The sequence below is a fragment of the Biomphalaria glabrata genome, chromosome 3 (assembly GCF_947242115.1).
Source record: "Biomphalaria glabrata chromosome 3, xgBioGlab47.1, whole genome shotgun sequence".
NCBI lineage: Eukaryota > Metazoa > Mollusca > Gastropoda > Planorbidae > Biomphalaria > Biomphalaria glabrata.
This window is the reverse complement of record NC_074713.1, coordinates 51,493,808-51,507,254: the sequence shown is the minus strand read 5'-3', so window position 1 is coordinate 51,507,254 and position 13,447 is coordinate 51,493,808. Positions and strand designations below refer to the sequence as shown.

Here is a 13,447-nt window from a genome sequence, read left to right as displayed (position 1 = left end):
AGCGAATCACATCTGATTCTATAGGATCGTCATTTAAAAAAAAAAATGAAGTTTGCCAGTATGGGGATTGAACCCACGACATTCCAGTTTCGGGAATTTCCAGATATTTTTCTCTTCCAGCCAGCTTCTACCTTCCATTCACGAAGAGAGTTTTTATCTTATAATAGGAATTGAATAAAATAAAGAGTCAGCATGATACCTATTGCATCTCGCTAGCAGTAACAGTTCAAGTAAACAAGACTACAATTAAACATGTGACAAGTGCATAGGTTTTGCCAAGAGTTAGAATAGCTATTAATTCGTGTCAGCAAGCCCTTTTTCTCTTGAGTATACTCTGGAATAATTAGAGAAGCAACCTCGCCTTCCAAGTAAAATTAAAAAAATTGTACTAATCTCTGGTGAGTTCGGTAATTACTTATTATAGTGAAATATGGACGCTGGAGGCTGAGAAAGAAGTTAGGCCTAAGAGAGTTTAGGATACAGAATAGTGCTGGATATAATAGCAGGGAAAAAGGTGGAGATACAAGCTTGTCCGCTACAAGTCAATAGTTTGGGAAGAAACAGAGGAAATTCTCTGATGCTGTACTCTTCACGTTGTATAAGCAGTCATAGCACTCACTCAGTCAAGGCATTCACGCAGTCACAGCACTCACACAGTCACAGTACTCAAGCAGTCACAGCACTTACGCAGTCACATCACTCTCGCAGTCACAGTAATCACAATGTCACAGTACTCAAGCTGTCACATCACTGACGCAGTCACAGTACTCATGCAGTCACAGCACTCACGCAGTCACAGCACTCACGCAGTCACAGTACTCACGCAGTCACAGGACTCACGCAGTCACAGCACTCATGCAGTCACAGCACTCACGCAGTCACAGCACTCACGCAGTCACAGCACTCACGCAGTCACAGCACTCACGCAGTCACAGTACTCACGCAGTCACAGCACTCACGCAGTCACAGCACTCACGCAGTCACAGCACTCACGCAGTCACAGTACTCACGCAGTCACAGTACTCATGCAGTCACAGTACTCATGCAGTCACAGCACTCATGCAGTCACAGCACTCACGCAGTCACAGCACTCACGCAGTCACAGCACTCACGCAGTCACAGCACTCACGCAGTCACAGTACTCACGCAGTCACAGCACTCACGCAGTCACAGCACTCACGCAGTCACAGCACTCACGCAGTCACAGTACTCACGCAGTCACAGTACTCATGCAGTCACAGTACTCATGCAGTCACAGCACTCACGCAGTCACAGCACTCACGCAGTCACAGTACTCACGCAGTCACAGTACTCACGCTGTCTAAGTACTCATGCAGTCACAGTACTCACGCAGTCACAGCACTCACAAAGTCACAGTACTCACGCAGTCACAGTACTCACGCAGTCACAGCACTCACGCAGTCACAGTACTCATGCAGTCACAGTACTCACGCAGTCACAGCACTCACAAAGTCACAGTACTCACGCAGTCACAGTACTCACGCAGTCACAGTACTCACGCAGTCACAGTACTCACACAATCTTAGCACTCACGCAGTACACATCACTCTCGCAGTCACAGTAATCACAATGTCACAGTACTCAAGCTGTCACATCACTGACGCAGTCACAGCACTCACGCAGTCACAGTACTCACGCAGTCACAGTACTCACGCAGTCACAGTACTCACGCAGTCACAGTACTCATGCAGTCACATCACTGACGCAGTCACAGCACTCACGCAGTCACAGTACTCATGCAGTCACATCACTCACGCAGTCACAGCACTCACCCATGTTCCACAAAAAAATATCCCTTCAATGATTCTGGTAGATTCTTAATTTCCTTTTCATAAAGGCACAAATGTTAAAGCTCGTAGTACCAATCTATCAGAGGAAAAGTGAGGGCCCTAACGTAGGTAAAGATACATTTTTCAACCTTTATATTTTCAACACTTTGTACCGACGTTTCGGCGGGCCGGATGGAACCTCGTCACGGGCCGGATTTTGGCCCGCTGGCCGTATTTTGGGCATCACTGGTTTACATCATATCGGCAGTAGATCTAGAGGTCGTAGTAAGCAATCAGTTAACGAAATATACTAAATCACATCATGTTAGGGATAGGGTTAAACCTCTAGACCAACGAATAGCCATTAAAGAATTCGCCCTTTTCATTTTTTTTTTTGGAAACGCTCAAGGAAAAGCTGATTGAGGAGAAATGTCAAGGCTGGAAAGAAAGACAATCTAAGAATCCATGGATAAATAAACACAAGTTGTGGGGAGATAAACCAATGTACGGCTTCTGAAAGGTTGTCTATCTAGAGTACATTGTTTTAAGTTCGGAAATGACTTGCGGGGCACTGCTAGGGTTCTTAACACTACAAGTGTAAGGCTCTGCTAAGGTGTTATTTAAAGTAGTGTATGATGCTGTTGTACTAGTGTCGGGTTCAAGAGAGTGATCTCCCGTGTATTCTTGGAACAGATAACAAGACAGACATTCTCAATATATATGGGCGACAGCAATATAGACTTCATGCTATATACATGTATTAAGAAGTGAAAGCCCAAACGGGGAAAGTGCATTCAGGGTTGGATTTACCTAGAGGGAATACAAGTTATAGCTTAGAAACCCCGCCCCCCCCCCCAAGAAATACTTAGCACTGACATAGCCCAATACTTAGACTTGTAATGGACCTCAAAAGAACCCCATAACTCAAATAGCTTAGGGCATTCTTCAGTCAAAATACGGCACTGGGTGCATTATTAAGTTGTATGTTTTGAGATATTCAAAGAAGTTAAATTCATAAGTCGATCTCTTTTCAAAAAATTTGATTTGAATTACTTGATAAACGTGATAGTGTAGTAATGTATTTTTATGAAATGAGTAAAACACTTCTAAATAAACTGATGGTTTCTAATGATATGCTACATTAGATAGATATAATTGTTTCCTTTTTTTTTTCAGTAGATTTTCATTTAGTGTCTACTTACAATCATCAAATAATGTAAACTAATACAATGTTAAAAAGAAGAAACTAAAGAAGTCTACATTATTGGGACATACAAGCAACAAAAAAAAAGTGCCAAGTAAAATATTTACTGAATAAAATTGCCAGATTAGTTGTGAAAATAAAAACGTTATTTTAAAGGAAGAATAGAAGAGGCGTAGCTAGGGAGAGGGTGTCCAAATTTGAAAATCACCTCGGGCCCCGACTTGAGGGGTGACCCCAAATGAGCGTCCGAAATAGGTTTTTACATTAAATATTATCTCCGTTATCTCATGCCATGATGTCGAATGTCAAAATACAGGGGCCCCTTAAGAGATCAGCCCCCCCCCCGGGCCCCCAAATCCCTAACTACGCCACTGAAGAAGAGAAGAAGAAAAAAATATGTTAGTAATCTAGCTTGAAGAAACAAAAAGGTGATAATTACATGTAAAAGATTCACACAGGTTGAAAATTTTCAACAGGATATTTCAGGATAACCAAGATGAAAGAAATTTAAAACGTTTAACTGGCACAGATAGACTAGAAGCATGCAACAATTGGTAGGTCTGCGCTATTCCCGTGCAATATTATTTGCAGATGTGTTATAAGCACACATGAAATTATAAGAAGCTCTAAAAAACAATAAATTCTAACCTGGCTTGTCAAAATAACCTGAAATATAATGAATTATGCATAAATATGTTCTATGAATATTCAAGCAAATATAAAAGTTTACTCTGCCGCTACAGTTTCCAAGAAACAAACGTAAATCCTTGTTCATTCTAACGATATATCCTTTTGACTTTCGCGGGCCTCTGCTAGTTAACTGTGTTCTAAGATATTAAAGACTAGCATACGCTAGATTCGGCTAGATATTAATAAATATGTTGTTATTTTTTAAAGTTGTAACAAAAGATCTAGAGCGGCGCTGCAGTACTCGTCATATCTCTTTTTACTTCTGCAACTAGCCAGATTTTTGCTGCTGAGCTGTAAGCACTTTTGAAGTCTGTGCCAAGAAGAAATGTGCGTATTTTTTAAATTTTTTTTTTCAATGAATTTTGCTGTTCCGAATAGCCTTGGCGAATTCCAATCCTTAGAGAATGTCGGGTCGTTGTTGCAACAGGGTCTATCTGATGTGATTAAATTGGGACATTTTCGTAAGAATGTCAGAGAACAGAGGAGCTAAAATTGTATACCGGTAAAAACCAAAAGGCAGGCGACCCAAAGGCAGACCAAGAATACGATGGCTTGGCGATGTAGAGGCAGATCTACAACAGCTTGGGGGTTTGGGCGTGGAGAAGAAAGACTCAGAAGAGATCTGAATGGAGGGATGAGTTGAGGCAGACAAGAGCCCTCCATAGGCTGTGTCGCCATTGGGATGGATGTATGGATGGATGAATGGATGGGTGTATGAATGGATGGATGGATGGATGGATGGATGGATGGATGAGTGTATGAATGGATGGATGGATGGATGTATGGATGGATGGGTGGATGAATGAATGGATGGATGCATGGATGGATGAGTGTATGAATGGATGGATGAATGGATGGATGGGTGGATGAATGGATGAATGGATGCATGAATGGATGGATGGATGGATGGATGGATTGATGAGTGTATGAATGGATGGATGGATGGATAGATGGATGGATGGGTGGATGAATGAATGGATGGATGCATGAATGGATGGATGGATGGATGAATGGATGGGTGGATGAATGGATGGATGGATGGATGGATGGGTGGATGAATGGATGAATAGATGGATGGATGGGTGGATGAATGGATGGATGAATGGATGGGTGGATGAATTGATGGATGAATGAATGGATGGATGGATGGATTGATGAATGGATGGACGGATGAATGAATGAATGGATGGATGGATGGATGGGTGGATGAATGGATGGATGGATGAATGGATGGATGGATGGATTGATGAATGGATGGACGGATGAATGAATGAATGAATGGATGGATGGATGGATGGATGCATGAATGGATGGATGAATGGATGGATGAATGGATGGATGGATGGATGGATGGATGCATGAATGGATGGATGGATGAATGGATGGATGGATGGATGAATAGATGGATGAATAGATGGATGAATAGATGGATGGATGAATGGATGGATGGACGGATGAATGGATGGATGGGCTCATTGTCTACGAGTGGGTTTATTCTGTTAAAGTGAACATTTAAAATTGTGCGCCCTATTCTAAGTCTTAAATATTTTTTTTTTTGCGGGGGATGTAGGGGGCGAATTGATACTGCCAAATTTGGCGTTGTCATTTCTTTGTAAATAGATAGGCCCATGCTTCCTTTGCGCCTATTGGTTTAGTCACTCTTCTTTATAATTGCTGGCTTACGTTGACTTGACAGTGTTGTCTTTAACCGGTCTGTCCGGTTGTTCCATGAATTATAGCTGTTCCAACGATTTACTCGTTCATTCCTTTAAATCACTCATTTCCCCATCACGTGACTTGGACATTGCCGCTATTAATCTGTTCTCGTTTCGTTTCTCCATTACAATTTCATTGCAAAGACATTTTTTTAAAGCCCAATGATTGGTTTATCCTGAAACTGATCAATTACCAACCAATGGAAAATATTTATATGGGATCGTCTTAACGTTTAATATGACTTATTCAAAAAGTTGAATTTAAAAATGTTTTAAATAAAAAGAAATGGTTTAAATCAAATCACTGTACCTGGAACAAAATCTCCAAATCCTATAGTAGTTAGAGTTATAATTGTATAGTAGACAGCCTGTAGATAGCTCCAGCTTTCTGTATACATGAAGGTCAAGGATGGGATGAATACTATTATACATACACCTGGAGAAAAGCAAGCATAATGTCACTCATTCGTGTCAAACATGTCTTACGCTAAATTCAAAACACTTAGTAGGTCCATCTCAGTAGGTACAGGTCGGAATTTAAGTTTGTAAAAGCCCTGTGCAGGTTTTTGGAGGCCCCCTACTCTCTTTGGAGACTTTAATGAAAATGCAAATAACTAATGCTAATAATTACTGCTAGTTTAATGAAATATTGGAGTACGTGTGCATTTAATCTTGTTTCCCATAGCTTATATCTCTATTCAACTCGTAACTTCTTAGAAACTTCTAGAAAAAATCTATAAAACGGTTCTAACGATTTTCCTAAAAAAAATTGACAGTTGCTGTATATTGTTGGGAAAAGAATCACTAGCTCGTTGGCCAGACATAGGAAAACTCTGGTTTGACATTTATAATTTTTCAAATCTTTAAAACGAAACCAATGGACCTCATTCACCAATCGTAAACAAACAACATTTAGTCACGTGATCTTATTGAGAAAACAACGAAACAAACGGTCACGTGACAACCATCATGAATTAAACATGAGATTGTAAATTATATAGAAGAGATAGAGCACCACGTGGCTAAATCTTGTTTGTTTACGGTTGGTGAATGAGGTCCATTAAGATTTGGTTAGTGTCACAGTCTCGCTTGACATTGCCTGTTATATTTTCACCTCGGGTCATGAGGTTGAAAGACACGTGAATCCTCTGAGATAAAAAGAGAAAGTAGGAATGTCTAAATTGACTTTTAGTCAATAGAAACTTTTAAGTTCAGTTTGGTAGAGTCGTTTATGGGACTTGAGACAGTACACGATTTTTTGTTAGTTATTTCCTGTACATATTATGGATATATATATTATTGTAGTTTATTGTCACCCGCTGTGATGCGGATATAATTATATTTCATATTGGATTATTTAACTGCCAAGAAGTTGTAGTATTATCGTTATTGAATAAACTTTGTATTTAGTCTGCTACAGTGGATATGGGTCAATATGTACTATTGATGTTTGTCACGGGCTAATAATAATAATAATAATAATTATAATAATCTTTATTATCCGTAAGGAAATTTGTCTTACAATTTGTGCATTACACCAAACAAAAAACATTATAACTATAAGAAACCAAAGTTGTATATTCACACCAGACTCACTCATAATTTACATGTGACAAAGTTTATACCAGATTGTTCTTCTTATTTAATGATTTGATTGCCAGGGGAACAAAAGAGTGTTTGTGTCTGTTTGTCTTTGCTATCGGTGTCTTGTATCTCTTGTGTGATGGTAAAATCACAAAATCCTGACACAAAGGGTGATTATTTCGAGGACACACGAACCCAGCATTCTTCAACATTACACACATTGACCACAAGCATAACGTTTGCAGCTAGAGAAGGAGAAAAAAAAAACGTTTACAGCTAGAGAAGGAGAAAGCATATACCTTGAACAGACTCTACGTCTTCGGGTATTTCCGCGTCTCTTTGATTCCTTTGAAGAGTTTAATAAATTCATGTTCGCTTAAAATTGTGCGCATCATCTTCTAAGTCTAGCTATAAAGGCCTATCATTGTAGTATCATATAGTGTAGCACATCTATACATTCACTTAACCAGGGTTCTTTCTTAGGAGGGGGGGGGGAGGGGTTGGGGCGGGGTAACAAATGTTCCATTGATTTTTAATCTAACATTCAATAGATATTAAGAGAAACCCAATCGGTCTATAAGTTGTAGGAAGAAGGTATTATCTTTAAAAAAAAGTATTTTTAATGTTTTTCTTGTTTAATATTCAGGGGCGGATTTAAGGGAGGGCAGGGTGGGGTTACATCTCCGTGGACTTTTAAAAGAAAGGAGCATTCATAAAAGAGAAGATATCTCGGAATTTTGACGGGTTCGAAACTTTTAAGTATTTTTTCCTCATTTTTAACGCTAACGCTTGAAATCGTACACTGTGGTGATTACGAAATGTCCGCTTGTAGCTGCAGCATGCTTGGAATATGTAAATACTGGTACAGCTCGGATTTACGACAGCGCGCCTAGAAAGGGCCCTTACTCTCCATAAACTCAAACGTATGCACTTTTTAAAAATTAAAATATGCGTATTAAATATTAAAAAAAAAAGGAAAATAAAATTTAAATGTATAAGTACTCTGTTTCTTTCTTCTTAAATATAGCTTGCTTTTAGATAGAATTATTTTTATTCATTAATGGATCTTTATTAAAGCTTTTAGATAGAATTATTTTTATTCATTAATGGATCTTTATTTATTAAAGCTTTTCGATATAATTATTCTTATTCAGTAATGAATCTTGATTAAAGCTTTCGAATTGTGTAAGAGACTCCTCAAATATCCATTCTCCGAGGCCTCCACATACATAAACCAGCCCTGTATTCGGTTCAAATATTTTTAGAGAAGTTTTAAAATAGATACGTTTGTGCATTCCCTCCCCTTTTTTTTTTTTCAAATTTGATGTCAAGGACATGGGACACTGCTCTGTCAAATATACGAATTTTCATTTGAGTAAGTATATTACGGAATTCTTCTGACTTGGGAAAGGTGCACTACTCAGCTCTCCTGAAACGTTCTAAACCAGTTTGACCTCGCTAACACAAATGATATGTGTCAAGCCCACTTTGATTCGTAAACTTTACTTTCAGAGAAAGGAGCATGTCAAGGGAAAGGTCAAATCGAGGTGGGTTTTTTTTTTGTGCGCATTGTCTATGTTTATCTAAGGTGAGCATGGAATGGGTTGCCTGAATCAGCCAGGAAAACCGATGACTAAGTTTGCCTGGGTTTAAGTCTGTAATTAATTTGCAAGACGAGATTAAAGCGATCTATGGGTCAGACGATGTAAAGGTCATCTGTTTCTGTGGCCCACGGTCAATGAAGGTGTCATGTGGCCAGCACAACAACCAACCGCCTTTACTTCATCAATTGTCAAGTACCCATTAGAACCGGGTGGACTCAGAGTGACCCTAAAAATCCCGAAATTAATAATCCCAGTCTTCACCAGGATTCGAACCCGGGAACGCCCCGCTTAATCACCCAGCCTCCGCGCCTCCGAGATCAACAAAGGGCGTAATTACTTGAGCCTCCATTATATTTGTTAACAGCGCTCTATAAATCAAATTATAATAGTTAACATATAGTCTTTAATTTAAAAGATGGCTACCTTTCAGTGGAAAGTAATGTTGACTGTTCACTTTATGGAAGTCAGTCCAACCCTACGGTCTTTTATCGTGTGTCCTTTGGACACGCATACAACTTTATGTGCATGAAATACCAAGACATTAGAATCATCTTTTGGGACATGGTTGAAAACTGAATAAAATCCACACAAAAAAACTCGTCAAATATTGACCTTACTCTTGACGTCAAAATCACATGATAATGTTCTTTGGGAAAGATATTGACTCAGGGGATGTAATACAACCAGTAAATAAACTTATAATTGTAAAGAAACCAGAGTTCTCACGCTTTGATTACATCATCAATGTTCTCCCCCTCCCCCACTTTTTTTCCCCCTTTTTTTTCCTTATTCATGTTTGGTTGTGTTTTTAAAAATGGGACTTTAAGAATGAGTTTCAACTCTTGTGTACAAAGGGATATAGCTTTACAGACTTAGTAAACAAAATAACATTAACATTGGATATAATGCAGCGACATGCTACATTTGCTTAAGACGCTTGGAGGATTAAAAAAACAAACAACTTGTATAAAGAAACGAATAAAACCTTTACAGAATACACATTGACTTCGAAAAAGTAAATATATAGATTTTTACTTCAATTATATTCAAAATGAAAGGGAAATGAAAGGGATACTGGAAGCAGACGTAGAACTAAATGGAATGAATGTGGATAAAAAGATTTTTTTTCATCCCTGAAAAAGTTTTCTCAAATATGCAACAAAGAGAGTTTGTGTTACATACAAACTCAGAGGCGGCCCCTAACGTGTCCACTAATAGTACGCGTTAAACTAACATGAATCTCCACCTAATCTATCTCACAGCAGGTAATTATCCATTGTAGGAATATGCAGGACTACTGAGGAGCCAAGAAATGAGTACAGAATCCGAGACCCCATCTTGTTGATGGTGGTCTATCAGACAAAGGGTTTCCCAAAAATAAAAAAAGAGTTATTCTAAACACCATTGTCCACTAAATTGTAAGGTCGCAGTATTGAATAGGGCGCTGAGTTGTTTTACTATTAAACTCTTAAATTTACATATTTATTTCAACAGAGTACGGATAGCAGGGACTCTCAAACAAGGTGTACTAGCTCCACTAACACAGATATCGATTTAACTTTACTAACAAAGTCACTCTCCACTCCCCCTCCCCCCAAAAAAAACCCACCTACCTATTAATAAAAAGACGATGGACTTGAGCTGCTCGTCTCTGGAAGGATTGTTCTTGATCCACGGTCTGTAATTGTGGATCACTTTGATAGGTTTCTGAAGTCTCTCTCCGGTACCAACCAGCACAGCGGCGAACATGGGAATTCCAATGATGGCATAGAATATACAGAACAGACGACCAGAGTATGTTTTAGGCGCCATATTGCCGTAACCTAGAAAAAAAAGTTATTTATTGTAATAATAATAAGATAATGGTGTTCATTATATACATAAAGGAATTATTTTTAGTTGTGACCTAGAAGAACGTCAAGGTAGACAAATACTAAAAACATCAAGTGTCTTTAACATTTCCGAACAAAATTCATCTTCACTATTCTCTAGGACAGTGTTTCCCAAACTGTGTTCCGCGGAACTCTAGTGTTCCGAGGCCTAAACAGGGGTTCCACGAACTATTGGAATAATTAACTAGTACGTCACTAGGTGAACTAACCTCCTTAAAAAAAAATAAACAAAGTGTTCCGCTAAATACTCAGAATGTGTCAAGTGTTCCGCTAAATACTCAATGTGCGAAGTGTTCCGTTAAGGAGAAAGTTTGGGAATCACTGTTCTACGACATTTCGCTCAGGACTAAAACTTGAGATTTGTTTTTATAAATACTTGGTCTCCATCAGTATTTTCTAAGATATGAGGTGAGTTCAGGTGGGTGCCGACTGTACAGGTTAAAATTACCAGACTTTTACTGGGAGTTAAGATATTGCCATTCTGATGACTTGGCCTCCACGTTATAGTTTATAGTGTTCATACTTTTAGTGTTTAATGGGAGCAGGGGGGGGGGGTATCCGGGAGAAAATTTCCCTTGCGTTTTTTTGGGGGGTGGGGGGTGCTAAGTAAACAAATCTTAGCTCGAGTCAAATCCCCATTAAATATCTCTGGTCTACTTCGGATTGGAACTCGAGCCCCTTGTTAGGCATCCAAGCGGTTTACGAAACCCAGCCACACATTACACCTCTATACTGTGATTTAAAACCTTACAAAGAGATTGTATTAGGACAACGATTATGTGTTGCTTTTTCCTTTACGTATTTACAAAACCCAGTGGCGTAGTTAATGTTGTGTCACATTGTTATGGTGTGTGTGTGTGTGTGTGTTGTGTTTCTATGGTGACGGTGAGAAGAAGTTAGGATTGGTGACTATGCAGTGTGAATGATGCAAGATAAGCGCCAATGTCGTAAGCTGTCTTGGGTGGTGCGCCAGACGAATCCAGGATGCCAGAACGAAAAGACATGTTCTTGGTAGTGAGGTAGATTTTGTTCAAAATACCATTTTATATTTTCACTAAAGTCTACTACATTTATTTCATCTTAAGTTAAATGTGTCTATACTTTAATAAACGTTCTTTTAATTATTGTTCACTAAGAACTTATTCAAGTTATTTCAAGTTTTATAAGTTAAAATATAATACGCCTACAATGGTTCTGTTGTCTACCAGCAGTTTGGTGCGCAAGTCAACGACCGACACAACACACATGTAAATAGACATGTGTTCACATCCTAGGGGACAATATTATTCGGTTATTCGGCAGAATTTCATCGTTCGAGGGGTGGGAACTGCACCGAATAAACCCGACCCTAGCTACGCCTCTGCTCTCAAACCAGTACATTGATTAAGCCAGGGGTTCTCAACCTCGGGGGTCGATTGACGATTTGCCAGGGGTCGCCTAAGACCATCAAAAATAAGGATGGTTATTGTCTATTCTTCTATTGCTGTTGGGGGTGGGGGTCGTCGCGGCAGAGTGGTGTATTGTAAAAAGGGGTCGCCCAGCTTAAAAGGTTGAGAACCGCTGGATTAAGCACTCTTATTTTCTTCTTCTCTTAGAGGCATGTCAGGCATTGAGTAAAATGGACTCGGGCCTATGTTAACAGACTTCGGGACAGATTTAGGGCATTGCCCTGTCGCCATGGTCGCTGTCAACCTGCTTGCAGTCATCTGGATCTAATCATCAAAACCTATCGCGCATTGTTCCCTCCTGCCAAAGGTAAGGGGGAGCTAACTTAATTGAACTCAAAAAGAAGCTGGCTGAGAGTAGACCAGATGTGTGCACAGATGCTAGCAAATATATGTGTGTGTGTGTGTGTGTTTGTGTGTGTGTGTGTGTGTTTGTGTGTGTGTGTGTTTGGTGTGTGTGTGTGTGTGTTTGGTGTGTGTGTGTTTGGTGTGTGTGTGTGTGTGAACGTGTAATTATGTGTTTATTGTGTGAGCATGTGTGTAGTGCCTTTTCTTCGCAGACTTATTGACTTCTATAACACACCAGGTGCTTTTACGCCAAACAAAATATTATGACTATAGAAAACCAAATTCTACATTCACACCAGACTCACACAAAATTTACAACTAAATGCACGACTCAATTAGCACTTGGGTACATGTAGGACGTTATAATCTTTTCGTTTGAAGGTACGTCTGTAATTTATAAGATAAGATCCAAGATTGGACCGTATCGCACAGAGTAATCTAACGTTGGCTTCACATGAAAACTAAAACATTATTAATTTTAAATCAATAGTTTCAGATTTCTGAAAATAACATATCAAAATGGAATTACATTTATCGATCACCTAATCAAGAAGATTAAAATTAATAATGATTTTTAAAAATTGATTTAAATTGATGACCTCGCGTGGGGGAAAAAAGGGGAGGGGTGAAAGGATGGAGAAACGGGACGGGGGTGGGAGCAAATATTGAGTAGGGGAGATAATGAAATTTCTTTCATCTGGAAATGTCCGCTACTCAAGCATGACAACAAATATTGACAAATCAATGCGGACACTTTGGTCATTGGCTTCAGACCTCACTGATAGCAAGTGAAGGATATGCATGGTTGAAGTATTGTCTGTTTGCTGATAACACACAGTCTTGACTTCCAATGTCGTTCGATGGAAAAGAGAAATTCGGGGGTGCTAATGTGCTATTTATCATTGGTGTGTAGGAATCGTCTAAGATGCAATCCAGTGTGTAGAAATTCTAAGTAGACAAAGAGTGGTGAATTTGATTGAATGCTTCAAAAAGTCAAATAAAACTATATTCGTTTGCTTACAAAATAAATTAAAAGATTTATGATACACACTTTCCATTTTCGAAGGCCATGTTGTTGTAGGACAGGAACATTTTGTTTATAGAGTTTTGTTTATTATGTTCCAGTGTGTTTTAAAATATAGGCCCATATGTAATGCCAATGCGTGAAGTTGGTC

The 13,447-nt window shown here is 39.1% G+C and overlaps 1 protein-coding gene across 3 annotated transcripts in view; it reads right to left on the bottom strand.

Annotated features, from left to right (window-relative positions):
- LOC106055454 (potassium channel subfamily K member 4-like) overlaps positions 1-13,447 on the bottom strand; it is an 88,181-nt gene that overhangs the window by 11,952 nt on the left and 62,782 nt on the right. For all 3 annotated transcript variants that reach the window (XM_013211717.2, XM_056022560.1, XM_013211716.2), the window contains exons 4-6: positions 10,201-10,410; positions 5,710-5,835; positions 3,643-3,660 (exon numbers count right to left, since the gene is read on the bottom strand). In XM_013211717.2, the coding sequence (XP_013067171.1) occupies positions 3,643-3,660; positions 5,710-5,835; positions 10,201-10,410 (354 nt within the window). The remainder of the gene's footprint in view (positions 1-3,642; positions 3,661-5,709; positions 5,836-10,200; positions 10,411-13,447) is intronic.